Source organism: Cebus imitator, unplaced genomic scaffold, assembly GCF_001604975.1.
Source record: "Cebus imitator isolate Cc_AM_T3 unplaced genomic scaffold, Cebus_imitator-1.0 Scaffold105, whole genome shotgun sequence".
NCBI lineage: Eukaryota > Metazoa > Chordata > Mammalia > Primates > Cebidae > Cebus > Cebus imitator.
The window spans coordinates 4,966,957-4,987,785 of record NW_016107420.1 but is presented as its reverse complement, the minus strand read 5'-3'; the positions used below and the strand labels follow the sequence as shown (position 1 = coordinate 4,987,785).

Sequence of the window (20,829 nt, the reverse complement as noted above, 5' to 3'; positions counted from 1 at the left end):
TCTACGGAGTGAAGAGACAATCTGCAGAGTGGGAGAAAATTTGAAAAAAGTTTCAAATTATATGAAATGCTAACTAGAATAACCAGCAGAGAGAAGGACATAAACGACTGGATGGAGTTGAAAAACACAGTATGAGAACTACAAGAAGCAAACACAAGTTTTACCAGCCGAATCGATCAAGCAGAAGAAAGGATATCAGAGATCAAAGATCAACTAAAAGAAATAAAAAGAGAAGACAAAACAAGAGAAAAAAGAGTGAAAAGAAGTGAACAAAGCCTCCAAGAAATATGGGATTATGTGAAGAGACCTAATCTACGCTTGATCGGTATACCTGAATATGATGGGGAGAATGAATCCAAGATGGAAAACATGCTCCAGGATATTAAGCAGGAGAACTTCCCAAGCCTAGCAAGGCAGTCCTACATTCAAATTCAAGAAACACAGAGAACTCCACAAAGATATTCCTCAAGAAGAGCAACCCCAAGGCACATAATCATCAGCTTCACTAGGGTTGAAATGAAGGAAAAAATGCTAAGGGCAGCCAGAGAGAAAGGTCACGTTACCCAAAGAGGGAAGCCAATCAGACTCACAGATCTCTCGGAAGAAACCCTATAAGCCAGAAGAGAGTGGAGGCCAATATTCAACATTCTTAAGGAAAAGAACTTGCAACCCAGAATTTCATATCCAGCCAAAATAAGCTTCTTAAGTGAAGGAGAAATAATATTCTTTGCAGACAAGCAATTGCTGAGAGATATTGTCACCACCAGACCTGCCCTACAAGAGCTCCTGAAAGAAACACTAAGCACTGAAAGGAACAAGTACCAGCCACTGCAAAAGCAAACCAGTTGGCAAAGACCAAAAATGCAATGAAGAAAATGAGTCAACTAATGGGAAAGAAAACCAGCCAGTAACAAAATGGCAGGATGAAATTCACACATAACAATATTAATACAGAATGTAAACGGCCTAAAAGCCCCAATCAAAAGACACAGACTGGCAAACTGGATAAAAAGTCAAGACTTATTGGTGTACCGTATTCAGGAAACCCATCTCACATAAAAAAACACACATAGACTCAAAATAAAGGGATGGAAGAAGATTTACCAAGCAAATGGAGAACAAAAAAAATGCAGGGTTGCAATCCTAATCTCCGATAAAATGGACTTCAAACCATCAAAAGAGACAAAGAAGGGAACTAAGATGGCCGATAAGGAGCAGCTCAGGATTGCAGCTCCCAGTGAAAGCGCAGAGGGTGAGTGGATGCCGCATTTCCAGACGGATTTGTATTGCCCACAGACCAGGAGATTCCCAGGTGGAGGAGCCCAGCGGATTGTCAGCACGGCTGGTATGGCTGGCACGGCTGCTTTGCCGGTGCCCTGGGGCGGTGGTTCTCCGTACAAAATACATGGGCCCGGGAACCATTTTAGCTAGCGACTGGAGCTCCGGGAAGGCAGAGTCTCCCATTCATCTGATTAAAAAGGGGACTGAAACAGGAAGCCAGGCTAGGAGATTCCCGGGCAAAAAAAAGCCATGAATCTCAGCGCCGCTGTTTCAGCTGGCACAGTGGGTCACCACATGGGAAATCACACAGATCTCAGGGCCTTTGCAACAGGTGACTGAAACATCTGGGAGAGAGTTGACCATTCAACTAAAAAAAAAAAGGCTCTCAGTCAGGGAGCCAGGTGATCAGGCTCGGCTGATTCGACCCCCACAAAAAAACAGCAATTGGAAATGCTTCAGGTGGAGAGTTTCACAGCAAGCACAGCTGAACCCAGGAAGGTCCAGCTCTGTTGGGGGAGGGGCATCCACCATTACTGAGGCACTCCACCACTATGGAGGTAATCTGCCTTTGCTGAGGCAGCCCGCCATTGCTGAGGCAGCCTGTCATTGCCAAGGCAACCCGCCACTACAGAGAAAGTCCACCATTACAGAGGTGGGCCACCATTGCCGAGGCAGTTCTAACTATGCCCGTATAAACAGGACTGCAGGGAAGTTCACATGGCAGCTGGGTGGAGCCCACAGCAGCTCAGCAAAGCCACTGCAAGCAGACAGTGATTAGGCTGTCTCCTCGCTGGGCATGGCAGCCCTGATAAAAAGGCAGCAGCACAAGGGAAACTCATAAATAAAGCCCTAAAGCCCTAACTACCTGGGACAGAGCACCTGGGGAAAAAAAAAGGGATTTATGAGTTCTGCTGCAGCAGACTTAAACATACCTGCCCAGCAGCTCTAAATGAGCGATAGAGATAACAGCTCAGCACTTAAGCTCCTATAAAGGACAGACTGTCTCCTCAAGCAGCTCCCTGAACCTCATATATCCAAAGTCACCTCATAAAGGAGAGCTCAGAATGATATTTGGTGGGTATCCTTCTGGGACAAAGATAGCAGAAGAAGAAACTGGCAGCAACCCTTACTGTTCTGCAGCCACTGCAGGTGATCCCCAGGCAAGCAGGGCCTGGAGTGGACCTCAGCAGTCCTACAGCAGAGAGGCCAGACTGTTAGAAGGAAAACTAAGAAACAGAAGGAAATAACATCATCATTCACAAACTGGACATCCACTCAGAGACCCAATCAGAAAGGCAACAACTTCAAAGAGGACAGGTGGATAAATCCACAAAGATGGGAAGAAACAGCGCAAAAAGGATGAAAGCACTCAAAAGAAGAATGCCTCTCCTCCTACAAGGGATCACAACTCCTCACCAGCAAGGGAACAAGGCTGGATGGAGAACAAGTGTGATGAAATGACAGAATCAGGCTTTAGAAGGTGGGTAATAAGAAACTTCTGTGAGCTAAAAGAATATGTTCTAACTCAATGCCAAGAAGCTAAAAACCTTGAAAAAAGATTTGATGAAATGCTAACGAGAATGGACAACTTAGAGAGGAATATAAGCGAATTGACAGAGCTGAAAAACACAACACAAGAACTTCGTGAAGCATGCACAAGTTTCAACAGCCAAATTGACCAAGCAGAAGAAAGGATATCAGAGGTCGAAGATCAACTCAATGAAATAAAACGAGAAGGCAAGATTAGAGAAAAAAGGGTAAAAAGGAATGAACAAAGTCTCCAAGAAATATGGGCTATGTGAAAAGACCTAATCTACGTTTGATAGGTATACCTGAATGTGATGGAGAGAATGAATCCAAGCTGGAAAATACTCTTCAGTATATCATCCAGGAAAACTTCCCCAACCTAGCAAGGCATGCCAATATGTAAGTCCAGGAAATGCAGAGAACCTCACAAAGATATTCCTCAAGAAGAGCAACACCAAGGCACATAATCATCAGATTCACAAGGGTTGAAATGAAGGAGAAAATGCTAAGGGCAGCCAGAGAGAAAGGTCGGGTTACCCACAAAGGGAAGCCCATCAGACTCACGGCAGATCTCTCAGCAGAAATCCTACAAGCCAGAAGAGAGTGGCGGCCAATATTCAATATCCTTAAAGAAAAGAACTTTCAACCCAGAATCACATATCCAGTCAAACTAAGCTTCATAAGTGAAAGAAAAATAAAATCCTTTATGAACAAGCAAGTATTCAGAGATTTCATCACCACCAGGTCTGCTTTACAAGAACTCCTGAAAGAGGCACTAAACATGGAAAGGAACAACCAGTACCAGCCACTCCAAAAACACACCGAATGGTAAAGAGCATCGACACAATGAAGAAACTGCATCAACTAACGGGCAAAACAGCCAGCTAGCATCAAAATGGCAGGATCAAATTCACACATAATAATATTAACCCTAAATGTAAATGGACTAAATGCCTCAATCAAAAGACACAGATTGGCAAATTGGATAAAAAGCCAAAACCCATCGGTGTGCTGTATCCAGGAAACCCATCTCACATGCAAGGATACACAAAGGCTCAAAATTCAAGGATGGAGGAAGATTTACCAAGCAAATGGAGAGCAAAGAAAAGCAGAAGTTGCAACTATTGTCTCTGATAAAATAGACTTTAAACCAACAAAGATCAAAAGAGACAAAGAAGGACATTACATAATGGTAAAGGATCAATGCAACAAGAAGAGTTAACGATCCTAAATACATATGCTCCCAATACAGGAGCACCCAGATACATAAGGCAAGTTCTTAATGACTTACAAAGAGACTTAAACACCCACACAATAATAGTGGGAGACTTTAACACCCCATTGTCAACATTAGACAGATCAACCAGGCAGAAAATTAACAAGGATATCCAGGACGTGAACTCAGGCCTGGCTCAAGCAAACCTAATAGATATTTACAGAATTCTCCACCCCAAATCCACAGAATATACATTCTTCTCAGCACCACATCACACCTACTCTAAAATTGACCACATTATTGGAAGTAAATCACTCCTTAGCAAATACAAAAGAACAGAAATCACAACAAACAGTCTCTCAGACCACAGTGCAATCAAGTTAGAACTCAGAATGCAGAAACTAACTCAGATCTGCACAGCTTCATGGAAACTGAACAACTGGCTCTTGAATGTTGACTGGATAAACAATGAAATGAAGACAGAAATAAAGACGTTCTTTGAAACCAACGAGAATGAAGACACAACATACCAGAATCTCTGGGACACATATAAAGCAGTCACTAGAGAAAAATATATAGCAATAAATGCCTACATGAGAAGCAAGGAGAGATCTAAAATTGACACCCTATTGTCAAAATTGAAAGAGCTAAAATGGCAAGATCAAAAAAAACTCAAAACCTAGCAGAATACAAGAAAGAACTAAGATCAGAGCAGAACTAAAGGAGACAGAGACACAAAAAACCCTTCAAAAAAATCAATAAATCCGGGAGCTGGTTTTTTTTTTTTAAAAGATCAACAAAATAGATACACCACCAGCCAGATTAATAAAAAAGAAAAGAGAGAATAATCAAATAAATGCAATAAAAAACGATAAAGGGGTATCACCACAGATTCCACAGAAATTCAAACAATCATCAGGGATTATTACAAACAACTCTATGCATATAAACTAGTAAATCTGGAAGAAATGGATAAATTCCTGGATGCTTGCCTCCTCCCAAGCCTAAACCAGGAAGAAGTCGAAACCCTGAATAGACCAATAACAAGGACTGAAGTTGAGGCAGCAATTAAGAGTCTACCACCCAAAAAAAAGCCCAGGTCCAGATGGGTTCACAGCTGAATTCTACCAGATATACAAAGAGGAGCTGATACCATTCCTTCCGAAACTATTCCAAATAATCCAAGAAGAGGGAATCCTTCCCAAATCATTTTATGAGACCAATATCATCCTGATACCAAAACCCGGCAGAAACTCGCAAGAAAAGAAAACTTCAGGCCAATATCCATGATGAACATAGAAGCAAAAATCTTCAATAAAATACTGGCAAGCAGATTGCAACAGCACATCAAAATGCTTATCCACCATGATCACATAGGATTCATTCCAGGGATGCAAGGCTGGTTCAACATACGCAAGTCTATAAACATAATTCACCACATAAACAGAACCAAAGACAAAAACCACATGATTATCCCAACTGATGCAGAGAAGGCCTTTGACAAAATTCAACAGCCCTTTATGCTAAAAACCCTCAATAATCTAGGTATTGATGGAACGTATCTGAAAACAATAAAAGCTATTTACGACAAACCAACTGCTAATATCACTCTGAATGGGCAAAAACTGGAAGCATTCCCTTTGAAATCTGGCACTAGACAAGGATGCCCTCTCTCATCACTGCTATCAATATAGTACTGGAAATTCTAGCCAGAGTAATCAGGCAAGAAAAAGAAATAAAGGGTATTTAAATAGGAAAGGAGGAAGTCAAATTGTCTCTATTTGCAGACGACATGATTGTATATCTAGAAGACCCCATCGTCTCATCTCAAAATCTCCTGAAACTGATAAGCAACTTCAGCAAAGTCTGAGGATACAAAATCAATGTGCAAAAATCACAGGCATTCCTATACACCTATAACAGACTTAGAGAGCCAAGTCAAGAACGAACTGCCATTCACAATTACTACAAAGAGAATAAAATACCTAGGAATACTTAACTAACAAGGAACATAAAGGACCTCTTCAAGGAGAACTACAAGCCACTGCTCAATGAAACAAGAGAAGACACAAACAGATGGAGAAACATTCCATGTTCATGGTTAGGAAGAATCAATATCGTGAAAATGGCCATTACTGCCCAAAGTAATTTGCAGATTCAATGCTATCCCCATCAGGCTACCAACGACCTTCTTCACAGATCTGGAAAAAAAACACCTTAAACTTCATATGGAACCAAAAGAGATCCTGCATAGCCAAGTCAATTCTAAGCAAAAAGAACAAAATGGGAGGCATCACACTACCGGACTTTAAACCATACTACAAGGCTACAGTAATCAAAACAGTATAGTACTGGTACCAAAACAGAGATATAGACCAATGGAACAGAACAAAGGCCTCAGAAGCGACACAACATATCTACAACCATCCGATCTTTGACAAACCTGACAAAAACAAGTAATGGGGAAAGGATTCCCTGTTTAATAAATGGTGTTGGGAAAACTTGCTAGCCATGTGCAGAAAGCAGAAACTGGACCCCTTCCTGACACCTTACACTAAAATTAACTCCAGATGGATTAAAGACTTAAACATAAGAACTAACACCATAAAAACCCTAGAAGAAAATCTAGGCAAAACCACTCAGGACATAGGTGTAGGCAAGGACTTCATAACCAAAACACTAAAAGCTATGGAAACAAATGTCAAAATAGACAAATGGGACCTAATCAAACTCCACAGCTTCTGCACAGCAAAAGAAACAGTCATTAGAGTGAATCAGCAACTAACAGAACGGGAAAAAAATTTTGCAGTCTACCCATTTCACAAAGGGCTGATATCCAGAATTTACAAAGAACTAAAACAAATTTACAAGAAAAAAACAAACAAGCCCATTCAAAAGTGGGCAGAGAATATGAACAGACACTTACAAAAGAAGACATATATAAGGCCAACAAACATATGAAAAAATGCTCATCATCACTGGTCATTAGAGAAATGCAAATCAAAACTACAATGAAATATCATCTCACGCCAGTTAGAATGGCAATCATTAAAAAATCTGGAGACAACAGATATTGTAAAGGATGTGTAGAAATAGGAACACTTTTACACTGTTGGTGGGAGTGTAAATTAGTTCAACCATTGTGGAAGACAGTGTGGCAATTCCTCAAGGACCTAGAAATAGAAATTCCATTTGACTCAGCAATCCCATTACTGGGTATATATCCTAAGGATTCTAAATCGTTCTACTATAAGGACACATGCACACGAATGTTCACTGCAGCACTGTTTACAATAGCAAAGACCTGGAACCAACCCAAATGCCCATCGATGATAGACTGGACAGGGAAAATGTGGCACATGTACACCATGGAATATTATGCAGCCATCAAAAACGATGAGTTAGTGTCATTTATAGGGACATGGATGAACCTGGAAACCATCATTCTCAGCAAACTGACACAAGAGCAGAAAATCAAACACTGCATGTTCTCACTCATAGGCGGGTATTGAACAATGAGAACACATGGACACAGGGAGGGGTGCATCACACACTGGGGTCTGTTGGGGGGAAACAGGGGAGGGACAGTCGGGGTGGGGAGTTGGGAGAGACAGCATGGGGAGAAATGCCAGATATAGGTGAAGGGGAGGAAGGCAGCAAATCACATTGCCATGCATGTACCTATGCAACAATCTTGCGTGTTCTTCACATGTACCCCAAAACCTAAACTGCAAGTTAAAAAAAAAGAGACAAAGAAGGACACTACATAATGGTAAAAAGATCAATCCAACAAGAAGAGCTTACTATCCTATATATATGCACCCAACAGAGGAGCAGCCAGATACGAAAAGCAAGTTCTTAATAGCCTAAAATGAGATTCAGGCCCCCACACAATAATAGTGGGAGACTTCAACACTCAATATTAGACATATCAACGGGACAGAAAATTAACAAGGACATCCAGGACTTGAATGCAGAGCTGGACCAAGCGGACCTAATAGACATATACAGAACACTCCACCCCAAATCTACAGAATATACATTTTTCTCAGCACCACATGGCAGTTAAAATATCAACCACATCATTGGAAGCAAATCACTCCTCAGCAAATGCAAAAGAATGTGAATCATAACAAACAGTCTATCAGACCACAGCACAATCAGACTAGAAATCAGGATTAAGAAACATACTCAAACTGCACAAACACTTGGAAACTGAAAAACTTGCTTCCGAGTGTCGACTGGATAAACAATGAAATGAAGGCAGAAATAAAGATGTTCTTCGAAACCAATCAGAATGAACACAAAACTTATCAGAATCTCTGGAACACCTTTAAAGCAGTGTTGAGAGGGAAATTTATAGCAATAAATGCCCACGTGAGAAACAAGGAAAGATCTAAAATTGACACCCTATCATCAAAGTTGAAAGAGCTAGGAGAGGAAGATTAAAAAAAACACAAAAGCTGGCAGAAGTCAAGAAATAACTAAGATCAGGGCAGAAATGAAGGAGACAGAGACACAAAAAGCCCTTCAAAAAAGTTAATAAATCCAGGAGCTGGCTTTTTGAAAAGATCAACAAAATAGACCGCTGGCCAGACTAACAAAAAAGAAAAGAGAGAAGAATCAAATAGATGCAATAAAAAATGATAAAGGGGACATCACCACTGATCCCACAGAAATACAAACTATCATTAGAGATTACTACAAACAGCTCTATGTACCTAAACCAGTAAACCAGAAAGGAATGGATAAATTCCTGGACACTTGTACTCTACCAAGCCTAAACCAGGGTGAAGTTGAAACCCTGAACAGACCAATAACAAGGGCTGAAGTTGAGGCAGGAATCAATAGCCTACCAAGCAAAAAAAGTCCAGGTGCAGACAGGTTCACAGCCAAATTCTACCAGACATACAAAGAGGAGCTGGTTCCATTCCTTCTAAAACTGTATCAAACAATATAAAAGAAGGAAATCCTCCCTAACTCATTTATGAGACCAACATCATCCTGATATCAAAACCAGGCAGAGACTCAACTAAAAAAGAAAACTTCATGCCAACATCCATGATGAAGATCAACGTAAAAATCTTCAGTAAAATACTGGCAAACCGATTGCAATAGCACATCAAAAAGCTTATCCATCATGATCAAGTAAGCTTCATCCCAGGGATGCAAGGCTGGTTCAACATACACAAATCCATAAACGTAATCCATCACATAAATGGAACCAAACACAAAAACCACAAGATTATCTCAATAGATGCAGAGAAGGCCTTCAACAAAATTCAACAGACCTTCATGCTAAAATCTCTCAATAAACTAGGTATTGACAGAATGTATCATAAAATGATAAAAGTCATTAATGACAAGCCTACAGACAATATACTGAATGGGCAAAGGCTGGAAGAATTTCCTTTGAAATCAGGCACTAAACAAGGATGCCCTCTCTCACCACTCCTATTCAGTATAGTATTGGAAGTTCTAGCCATAGTAATCAGGCAAGAAAAATAAATAAAAGGTATTCAAATAGGAAAGGAGGAAGTCAAACTGTCTCTATTTGCAGATGACATGATTGCATAGGTAGAAGACTCCTTCATCTCAGCCCAAAATCTTCTCAAACTGATAAGCAACTTCAGCAAAGTCTCAGGATACAAAATCAATGTGCAGAAATCACAGGCATTCCTATATACCAATAACAGAGAGCCAAATCAAGAGCAAACTCCCATTGACAATTGCTACAAAGAGAATAAAATACCTAGGAATACAACTAACAAAGGATGTAAAGGACCTCTTCAAGGAGAACTACAAACCACTGCTCAATGAAATAAGAAAGGACACAAACAGATGGAAAAACATTCCATGCTTATGGTTAGGAAGAATCAATATTGTGAAAATGGCCATACTACCCAAAGTAATCTATAGATTCAACACTATCCCAATCAAGCTACCAATTACCTTCTTCACAGAACTGGAAAAAACCACTTTAAACTTCATATGGAATCACAAGAGAGCCCACATACCCAAGACAATCCTAAGCAAAAAGAACAAAGCTGGAGACATCACACTGCAGGACCTCAAACTATACTACAAGGCTACAGTAATCAAAACAGCATGGTACTGGTACCAAAACAGAGATACAGACCAATGGAACAAGACAGAGGCCCCAGAAGCAACATCATACATCTACAACCATCTGATCTTGGACAAACCTGACAAAAAACAACGGGGAAAGGACTCCATGTTTAATAAATGGTTTTAGGAAAACTGGCTAGCCATGTGCAGAAAGCAGAAACTGGACACCTTCCTGTCACCTTACACTAAAATTAACTCCAGGTGGATTAAAGATTCAAACATAAAACCTAACACCATGAAAACCTTAGAAGAAAACATAGGCAAAACCATCCAGGACATAGACATAGGCAAGGACTTCATGACTAAAACACCAAAAGCAATGGCAACAAAAGCCAAGATATACCAATGGGATCTAATTAAAATTCAGAGTTTCTGTAGAGCAAAAGAAACCATCATTAGAACGAACTGGCAACAAACAGAATGGGAAGAAATTTTTGCAATTTACCCATCTGACGAAGGGCTAATATCCAGAATCTACAAAGAACTAAAACAGGTACACAAGAAAAAAACAAACGAACCCATTCAAAAGTGGGCAAACGATATGAACAGACAATTTTCAACAGAAGACATATATGAGGCCAACAAACACATGAAAAAATGCTCATCATCACTGGTCATTAGAGAAACGCAAATCAAAACCACATTAAGATACCATCTCACACCAGTTAGAATGGTGATCATTAAAAAATCTGGAAACAACAGATGCTGGAAAGAATGTGGAGAAACAGGAACACTCCTACACAGCTGGTAGGAGTGTAAATTAGTTCAACCATTGAGGAAGACAGTGTGGCGATTTCTCAAGGATCTAGAAACAGAAATTCCATTTGACCCAGCAATCCCATTACTGGATATATACCCAAAGAACTATAAATCATTCTATTATACAGACACATTCACACATATGTTCATTGCAGCCCTGTGTACAATAGCAAAGACCTGGAACCAACCCAAACACCCATCATTGATAGACTGCACAAAGAAAATATCTTACATATACACCATGGAATACTATGTAGGCATAAAAGACGATGAGTTCGTGTCCTTGGTACGGACTTGGATGAATCTGGAAACCATCATTCTCAGCAAACTGACACAAGAACAGAAAACCAAACACCACATGTTCTCACTCACAGGTGGGTGTTGAAAATGAGAACATGTGGACTCAGGAAGAGGAGCATCATACACTGGGGGCAGTTGGGGGGTAGGGGAGGGACAGAGGGGGTTGGGGAGGGCAGGGAGAGATCACATGGGAGAAATGCTGGATATAGTATATACCTAAAGTAAAATAAAAATTTAAAAAATACCATTTACAGTAGTATCAAAAACTTCAATACACAGGCATAAGTCTGACAAAAGATGTGCAAACCTAAATATTAAAAACTACAAAGTATAGTTGAGAAAATTTAAAGAAGAGATGTATCAATGATGTAAATAAAAATCAATTTTATTTTAAAACTTACTATAAATCTGAAATAATTAAGGCAGTGGAGTATGCATGTCCAGAAGGACAAATAAATCAGTGGAAAAGAATAGAGTTCATAAATAGATCTACACATAAATAAACAACTGCAAGGGAACAAAGGTAATTCAATGGAAAAAGGGTAGTTTTTCCAATTGGAGATCCAATGCAAAAAAGTGACCTGGATCCTTACCCCATATCTTGTATAAAATTTAACTCTATTAACCATAGATCTAAATGTAAAACCTAAAACTATAAAACTCCTAGAAGAAAACACAGAAGAAATCTTTACAGTCTTGGGTTAGGCATGATTTCTTATGTGACACCAATAGCACAATTTATAAAAGAATAAATTGATGAATTAAAACTTCATCAAAATTAAAAATGTTTGCTCAGTGAAAAACACTGTTAAGAGAATGAAAAGAAAAAACTGAGTCCATCACCACTCTGCCAGTGAGTCTCACTAACACCTCACTGCGAGGATGAATTCTTTCTTCCTTAGAGGTTCCTAAAATCTTTCCCAGAGGTGGAAGAACAGTGCACAGCAAATGTTACAAGCTTACTCTAGTAGCAGCCAGGTTAAGTGTGGAGCTGTCTGTCCTTATATGTAAAGCTGAAACAGTAATTATCAGAGACAATGTCATGTGGGGTTGCCAGTTGAGAATTACCAAAACAAATGGTCTTGAGCTAGGCTCCCAAATCCAAATGGAACAGAGACAAGCAAGATCAATAGAAATCAATGCAGGAAAAGTCAGAGGCAGGTGGAGAGAAGACAAGCCATCTATCTTTATCTGAGCTGGTAGTTAGGTGGGTCAGTTAGTGGAATAATCCATCACTTTCAACTGGCATGCAAAATCCTGTTAAAGAAAAAAGGAGAGGGACACAGACACTCAACTTTTATTCTTACTTCTTTAGGTAAACTGTACCATTCCAGGCTCCAATTTCCTGAATAAAACTAGTTATTTCAAGCCTTTGAACCATTCCTTTTTCTGCTTCTTCTGCTTAAGATTTCCTTCTTGCACTCCTCTTGTCTTCTGTGGAACTATCAAACACCACTCCTTTTCCAAAAAATGTTACTATGCTTCAACTGTCTTATTTGTTTCCCCCTGGTATTTGGATCTCAATTTTATCTAAGAACTCTGGCTGGATCACTCATAAAATTCATAGTTTCTGACTGCCTCAAGTACTCTTCTCACTCTAGCCAAACTCCTCACCAGCCAATTCCTGTCCTATACCACTCTGATGGTGGCCAGTTAGCTGTTCTTATGGGATGGGAATATTCCCACTACAAACCTAAGAAATCATGCTAATGTTACTGTGTCATTACAGTGTCATTAATTATTTTAGATAACATATAACATGCACTTAATATGTGCCAGACAGTATGCTAAATGCTTTATTTTCAGCACCTCATTTAAGTCTCACAACTTCAAGGGGATTTTTATGTTCTTACATTCATTTTACAAATGAGAAAACTGAGGTGCAAAAAAGCTAGGAAACTTACTCAAGGTTACAGACCTGGAAAGAGTTAGGCTGTGAGCCCAGACAGACTACATTCAGCGGCTGAGTTCTTAACCACTGGTCTATAACGCTATCAAAAAAGGAACTTAATACCTTTTTCCTAACTTCCCTGTTGCTCAAGCAAAAACTAAGCTTACTCTACCTTTTTCTCTTAAATTCCCTGATCTCCAATCTTCCTGTGCCCAACTTAGTTTACTTCTTACCTGAATGATGACAGTAGTCACCTAACTGCACTCTGCCATAAGGTGTATTCCTCATAAAAATCAGACTGGACCTTCTAAATTACAATTTGATCATGTCACTCACAATTGAATTCCTATAACCTATGCAGTGGTCCAAACTCCTTAGCACAGGGAAAACAGGGCCCTTCACCATCCAGTCCCTTTCTACTCCTTCGACTGCACTTGCCATTTCCCTATATAAATATTCCAATTCAATTTACATCAATATTCCATTCAAACCAGCCTTATTACAAGTCTTTAACGAAGCATATTCTTAATCCCCTCAGTGGCGCAAATACTGTTCTATTTGGGATGCCTAGAGTTTTTATATTGTAAATTCATATTGGTACTGCACATTTCAGCCCAATAGCAACTTCTTTGATCACAATTTAATAATAATCGTGTAATAGTTTATATTAATCACAATGTATCAGATACTATTCTAAATCCTTTACATATTTTAATATTCACTTAATCATTCCAACAACCCTATGAGACTGTGGCAAAAGAGCTAGCAGTTGCTGTCACTTCAGTATATTTTTGAATTAATACATTTCCCTCCCCAAATTAAATTCTTGGAGGTACAAATTGTCCTGTTCATCTTTGCAGCAGCTGTTCTTGTATAGTGTATGGTACATAATAGAAACAGGAGTTCAATAAACATCTTTCTAACAAATGGCCAGAGAGCTGTGCCCCTAGGTTTTAAACGCACACTTGGAAACTGTTGCTGGCCATTAGCCTTCCAGTCTTCAGAGTACGAGAGAAGCATAGCAAACATGTTTAGTGTCTAGTAGAGTTCTGCGTAAGCTGCAAGTACTACTACATGATTCTGCTTAAACATGCACACATCCTCACGTATACCATCAAGCTTTATTTTTCCGGCAACTAACTTCTTTAAATCTTTACAAATTTAAATGTAGCCAACCAGCATTCAAAAAAGATTTGTCGGTCAACGACGACGACATTAAACATATATATGAATATGAAGTTTAAAAAAAAAAAAAGGAGCTTACTTTGCTCTTTCAGAGAGTCGATTTCTGTGGCCATTTCGATACAATTTTAGTTTGGAGCTTTCACCATCTCTACGTTCCTCTGAAAGGCAGAGAGCTCGCAGTGCGGGAAAACAAAACTAAGCCAACGCTCGGTTGGTTGTCAAGCGCTCCAGCGGTGCAATCTGCATCCTACTCACGCGGCATCTACAGCCCCGCCACGCTTCCTTCCCCCGCGTACCCGAAGAGTCCCTGGCCCGGGCGCGAGAGACAGAAGACTGCTAGGGACGCGCCAGTGAATTCTGTTCCACATTCAACCGAATCCCACCCTGGTGGGAGGAGGAAGCGGTCGATACAGGCGTCCCGCAGGTCACTCGGGGTCCTGTCGCGCCACCTAGGAGAGGGCCGAGGGAGCTGGAGGGCAGCCTGCGAGCGGCGTTCTACGCGGAGCGGAGGGGGTTGGAGGGGACGACGCCAAGACGGCTGGGAAGCCCCAGGCCAGCAGCGGAAGTCCACTCGGCCCGCCCTGCGACTTTGAAACCGGTGCCCCGGACCACTCCTTGGAGACGGTGACGCCGCCTGCGTCATCACGCGAGCGTTTGCGCTTACGCCATCGCGCTTCCTAGAGTCCTAGCACGCTATTGGCTGACTGTCAAACAATGGGAGGAGCCGCAAGAACCTGGATGACAGCGGGCTGACCCACCGGCTTGGCGCGGCGGGCAAACTAGTGAGACAGTGTCTCTAAGTGGTAGGGCCCAAGGTCTTTTCTTTTCTTTTCTTTTCTGTTTTTTTTCTTTAAAAAAAACTCCCAAAATGTAAACGTGAGTAAGGCATGAAATACAGAGTTTAAATGCCCTCACTTATCTTTAGGTTACTAATATACTAAACCCTTCTGGACTAAGCAAACGAGACAAGTTCCTGCGGCTGGGAGCGGAAGCCACACTGGCGTCTTCAGAATCTCCCACCAAGGCTGTACCTCTGGAGGATTTCTGGGTTTGGATTTGGTGGTCTCAAGAAGGTAAATACCATCCTGCTCTTTGTGGGTCTTTAGACAAAGAAGACAACTGTTGTTTAAATATTTAACTGTGTAGTAGTTAAGCATGTAGTTATAAGTACTCAAAAAATCTTGCAAATTAGCAGCTATTTCTTCGAAGATAAGTTTGTCTCCTCAAATATAAGGAAGGAGAAAGGTACCTTTTTTTGCAAAAACGAACAAAAAAAGAAAACTTATGTTTGTGGATAGATTACAATTTTCATTTTTTAAAATTGATTTTGTCTTGATTTAAAACGTATGTTAAAAAAAAAAAACATTTAACATTGGAGGAAATCTCACCAGTAACAACAAAAATGTTAACTTGAAGCTAGCCACTAGTTTTGTGTTTTTTAATAAACTGTATTTTTATGGATTGAAGTAAAGTTTCACTAAACAGGTATGTCATAGATGCAGCTTGATTTGGCTTTCTGTTTAACAGCTTAAGAAGTTTTGTTGTCCTATACTCATAATGTCATATAAACAAAGTAACCTCAGCTATATGTATTAACAAATTTTACAAATGTATCCAAATATGTCTGGTTAGGCATCTGAAGGCCTTACTCAGTACTCACTGTTAATAGAATGAGATGGTGACTTCCTCTAAAGACCAGCTGTTAAATATAGATGCGTATCTTAATAATTATTGAAGAGCTCTAATTTAGCGTAGAGTTGATGATAATTGAACTTGTTCTGATTTTTAGTAGCTATAACGTTTACAAAAAAACTTTTGAGGGGAAATTGAGTGTTCGAGCTCCAACTCGTTTTTGATATTCTGTATATATGACTCTTTCTTCATAAACATCTCACTGACTCTCCAAGGACTTGCTTGTGACTTCTCCCGCATTTGAACCTCGTATATTGTCATATTGTATTTTTACTTGGCATCAAATAAATAATTATAGACTTAACTCTACACTTGTACCCAAACTGGATGGAAGCAAATACCTTCTGGATATAATCGATGAGTGGTATTTACATGAAATGAATATCTGAAGTGAACATTTTTATGTTTGCACTTGAATTTTTTAGCTTACATGATCATAATCATGATCATGATAGTTTTTGTGTTTGTGTTTGTGGTTACAAGATTTTAGTGGTTCACTTTAAATGGAGTATTTTCAAAATAAGTTTCATCATTAGAAAACAAAATTGTGATGATTTCACTTATCCTTAAAGGATCCCCTCTTGTGTTTCTCCTTTTCACATCTCCTGAGTTCTCTATCCACTTCCCCCAAGGTAGGTGCCACCTTAGTACTTACTTCATGCTCTTCCGTCAGTCTCTCTCATGTTTTATAGTTTGTCTCCAGGCTCCATCATAATACCTGGAACACAAAGAGTTGATTAAGTATCTGATGGAAAGAATTTAGTGGATGTGTATGGAAACTATCTATTAGTATAAATTGAATACAAGGAATGACAAGCAGAAATATACGTAGTATGTGTTTAACTGTTGTCAAGCCACTATTTCATGTTTTTTATGACTTTTCTGCAATAAAGAAAACCCCTAAAATTGTATAGATTGAAAATTAGTGACATTTCACTAATATTAATTTAGTTGATTGACATTGAGCACCCAGTACTATGTGCAAAGAACCATGAAGAACACAAAGTTAGAAGTTTAAGCAAGGGTCAGAATACATAGCACAGTTGGCAAGTGCCTGAGTTGAGATTTGAACCCAGGCAGTATGGTTCTAATGTCACAGTTGTTAACCACTATAAACATGCCTCCCGGGAGTATAGTATAATATAGTATAGTATAATATAATTTATAGTTTTTGTTTATATAGCCAGTTAGCCTTTAGTTACATTAAATTAATTATTTCTGTACATGTTCTATTGTAATCTTAATGATTTACAGTTGATTTTCAAATTATTGGACAGTATTTATATTTCTGGATTACCCTTGCTGCTTCTAGGAAACCACTCAAACTTTAGTGGAACGATTAGAAGTCATAAGATGTTCATCTGTGGCCCTTCAACATCTTTCTTTCCTACAAAAATCAAATGACTCTGCTTCAGTGTTCCAGGCCCCTCCCCCAGAACGTGTAGGCAGCTGGGTGGAGCCTAAAGCCTAGCCCTCTCCAGTAACCCGGCTAAAAGGAGGAAGCCAGTGTTTGAGAAAAGCTTCGTGATCTGTGTTCTTTTGTTATTCCTTCTTCTCTTTGACATTCCTTTCGCTGTCGCTAGGTCTTGTCTTTCGCTTGATCTGTGGAAAATACTCAAAGCTATTTTACTTTTCGGCTGTCTCCGGCTGAGTGAGCGGACTCCCACTCTCAGGCTGACTTCCTCATTTCTCCGTTTATCTAACAAATGGGCGGGGCCTCAGGGCGTTGTGGAAACTGAAAAGAAATTATTATTATAGAAAAACGAAAAGAATTTTTGTTGAGCAGAGGAATTTGGAAAATTTCCTTGCAGACCGTTAAGTTGAGAAAACACCTCCATAACTTATTTCTTTTGAACTTTGTGAATATTTTTTCTTTTTCTGGGTTCTTAATGCTCTAGTGTTCTGTCTCCTTTTTCTTCCTTCGTTTCCTTTTGGAGGTCTTTGATGGTAAAGATAAAGCAATCAGGATAATTGAAAATTTATTTTTTTTTAACTTGTTTTAAGAGCAATTTGAAGAATAGAGGTTAAAAGTGGAAACTTACAGAGTAACAATAAACTGTATTAAAGTCTAAACAGCCAAACTTAAAATTGCATTGTAGGACAGTAATCATCTTGATAATATTCATTATGACTTTTTGGAAACGTTCAGCATATATAATATAAAGGGAAAAAGAGGCAGCCACCATAGTCTTTTTAAGAGACCCAGCCTTGAATTGGACTTTAAAAAATATTTTTAAACTATTCCTTTACTTTAAAATAGTAATGCATGTCTGTCCTAGTATAAAATGCAAATAGGTTTTTCAAAAGTGATGAAGTTGAAAGGAAATTTTCCTCCTTCCCATATCTGCAGGCAGATAATTCCCTTCAGGGAAGCAACCACTGTTACCACTCGTTTCATGGGTGTTTCCTGAGATAGTGTAAGCATCACAAGCATATATGCAAATAAGCTTCCTTTTTATTAAATAAATGCACCTTGCTTTTTTTCCCCTTTACAACATATTTTAGAATAGATGTTAATTTAGAGCTGCCGCATTCATTTTAGCAGTTCTACCGTGTTACATTGTATGATAGAGCATAATTTTTTTTAACCAGTCCTCTACTAATGGGTATTTAAGTTGCTTCCAACATTTTGTTATTCTGAACAATGCTACAACAAATATCCTCAATGCTTATGTCATTTTGAATATGCGTGGGTATAGTAACTCCTAGAACTAGAATTATTTTTGTCAAAGGGTATTGATATATTGATATCAATATTGATATTGATATATTGCTCTTCACAGAGCTATGTCAATTATATCTCAAGACCAATATATGATTTTTTTCTCAATGCCCTCATTGATGCAGCATGTTATCAGACTCTCTGATCCTTGCCAGTCTAAGTGAAAAATAGTAAATACAATTTTGTGGTTTTAGTTTGCATTTCTGTCGTTATAAGTAAACATTTTACATTTTCTCTCTGTGAACTGGCTGTTCATAATTTTTGCTCAGTTTTCTGTTGGAGTGTTGGTCTTTGCCTTATTGATTTCTGGGAGCTCTTTATGCATTAAAGAAATTAGTTCTTTGTATTAAGTATGAATTAAATATACTTTTTTCCAGACTGTCTTTTAATTTTATTAATGATAGGCTTTTAGGGTAAAGGGAACTTGGGAAGGAGGTTTTTGCTTTTATTATATTATATTATTTTAAAAATTCCACTTTTATTTTAGATACCAGGGATACATAGGAAGCTTTGTTACTTGGGTATATTGCCTAATACTGAGATTTGGGGTATGAATGATCTCATCACCTGGATAGTGAGCATAGTACCCACTAGTTTTACAACCCTTGCCTCTTCTTTCCCTTCCCCCTCTAGTAGTCCTCTGTGGCTATTGTTGCTGTCTTTATGTCCATGAGTACCTAATGTTTAGCTTCCACTTATAACTGAGAATATGTGGTATTTGGTCTTCTGTACTTGCATTAATTTGCTTAGAATAATAGCCTCCAGCTGCATCTTTGTTGGTTTTGTTATTTTTATGTAGTCAAATGTTTGGGTTTTGGTTTGTACTATAAAAGGTTTTCTCTACCAATGCAGGGAAAGCCCAGAATTGGGGCTCAGCCCGGGAGGGTTCTTGGCTTCATGCAGGAAAGAATTCACGAGCAAGAGCAAGTTTATCAGAGCAACAAAGTACAGGAAAATGGCTGCTCCATAGACAGAGTAGTAGTAGCAGCTCCCATGAATTGTTGACTAGCTATATACATGGCAGTTCCTTGATTATATGCTAAATAAGGGGTGGGTTATCCATGCGTTTTCCAGAAAAGTAGGAGAGGTTCCCAGAACTGAGGGTTCTTCCCTTTTTTAAACCATATATGGTAAATTCTAGGAGTTGTCATGGCATTTGTAAACTGTCATGCCTCTGTTGGGAGTTTCTTTTTGCATGCTACCGCATTTTAATTAGTGTGTAATCAGCAGTGAGGGCAACTAGAGATCACTTTTGTTGCCATCTTGGTTTTAGCTGGTTGTGGCCAGTTTCTTTGGGGCATCCTGTTTTGATCAGATTCTGTTTTAATCAGCAGGGCCTTGGTACTCAGAAAACAAGTCCAGCTCATCTCCTGTCTTACTACTATAAGATTTTATTTAACTCTTTTTTCTTGTTTTTATATGATTTTGATTTTTATGTTTAAATCTTTGATTCATCTAAAACTTACCTTGGTATAAGGATCGCACTGATTTAAATTGGACTGCAAAGTAAACCAACTGATACTGGAAATGGGAACCATCCCAAACTCCTGTAGACTTATTATATATTATTTTTCCAGCACCTGATATGGTACATGAAACAAGATGAGTGCTTGATAAACTAAATTGAAAGGAAATTTCTGGGTTTATCGTCTTTGTTATTAGCCATTGTATTGATCTGTTATGTAGTGTTAAAAGAGATACTGTGTTCGTTTATATCTTTAACCAATATAAACGAACACAGTAGGTTTCTCCTGTACAAAATCTAGAGTGTTACATCCAGGGACTAGAATAATTATTCACACAACAAAATAAATAGTAAGCATCACTTACAGGCATTCTCGCTGGGTTCAGGGAGTCAATAAACAAATATGTTAAGCCATGTAAGTGCCATGTAAGAATAGACATAGAGCAGTGTACAGGTTAATAGAGAATGACTAGGAGGGGAGCACTGGCCCAAGAGATGAAGGATTTTGACAATTAAGTTGTCTCTGCTTAATGAGCACATGATCAAATACAAAGAAATGGAAAGGCTGTTGGGGAGAATCACCTGTCTCTAGTTGGTGTTGTTTTTAAACTAGATTGTTAACTATTGAGCAGGACAGACTATACTTTTTAGGTTAATTTTTA

General features: G+C 39.0%; 2 protein-coding genes across 5 annotated transcripts in view; one reads left to right on the top strand and one right to left on the bottom strand.

Annotated features, from left to right (window-relative positions):
- SCLT1 (sodium channel and clathrin linker 1) overlaps positions 1-14,920 on the bottom strand; it is a 231,598-nt gene extending 216,678 nt beyond the window's left edge. Inside the window, exon 1 of the mRNA XM_017537647.2 lies at positions 14,368-14,920. Within this exon, the coding sequence (XP_017393136.1) occupies positions 14,368-14,401 (34 nt within the window). The 5' untranslated portion in view covers positions 14,402-14,920. The remainder of the gene's footprint in view (positions 1-14,367) is intronic.
- An 85-nt stretch (positions 14,921-15,005) lies between these two features.
- CUNH4orf33 (chromosome unknown C4orf33 homolog) overlaps positions 15,006-20,829 on the top strand; it is a 37,151-nt gene continuing 31,327 nt past the window's right edge. The window contains exon 1 of one of the 4 annotated variants that reach the window (XM_017537649.2): positions 15,006-15,361. The gene's annotated coding sequence lies outside the window, so the exon portion shown is untranslated. Of the gene's footprint in view, positions 15,362-15,668; positions 15,774-15,813; positions 17,508-20,829 lie in introns of those variants that run through there. The other 3 variants (XM_017537650.2, XM_037741734.1, XM_017537648.2) reach the window with 3 other exon arrangements.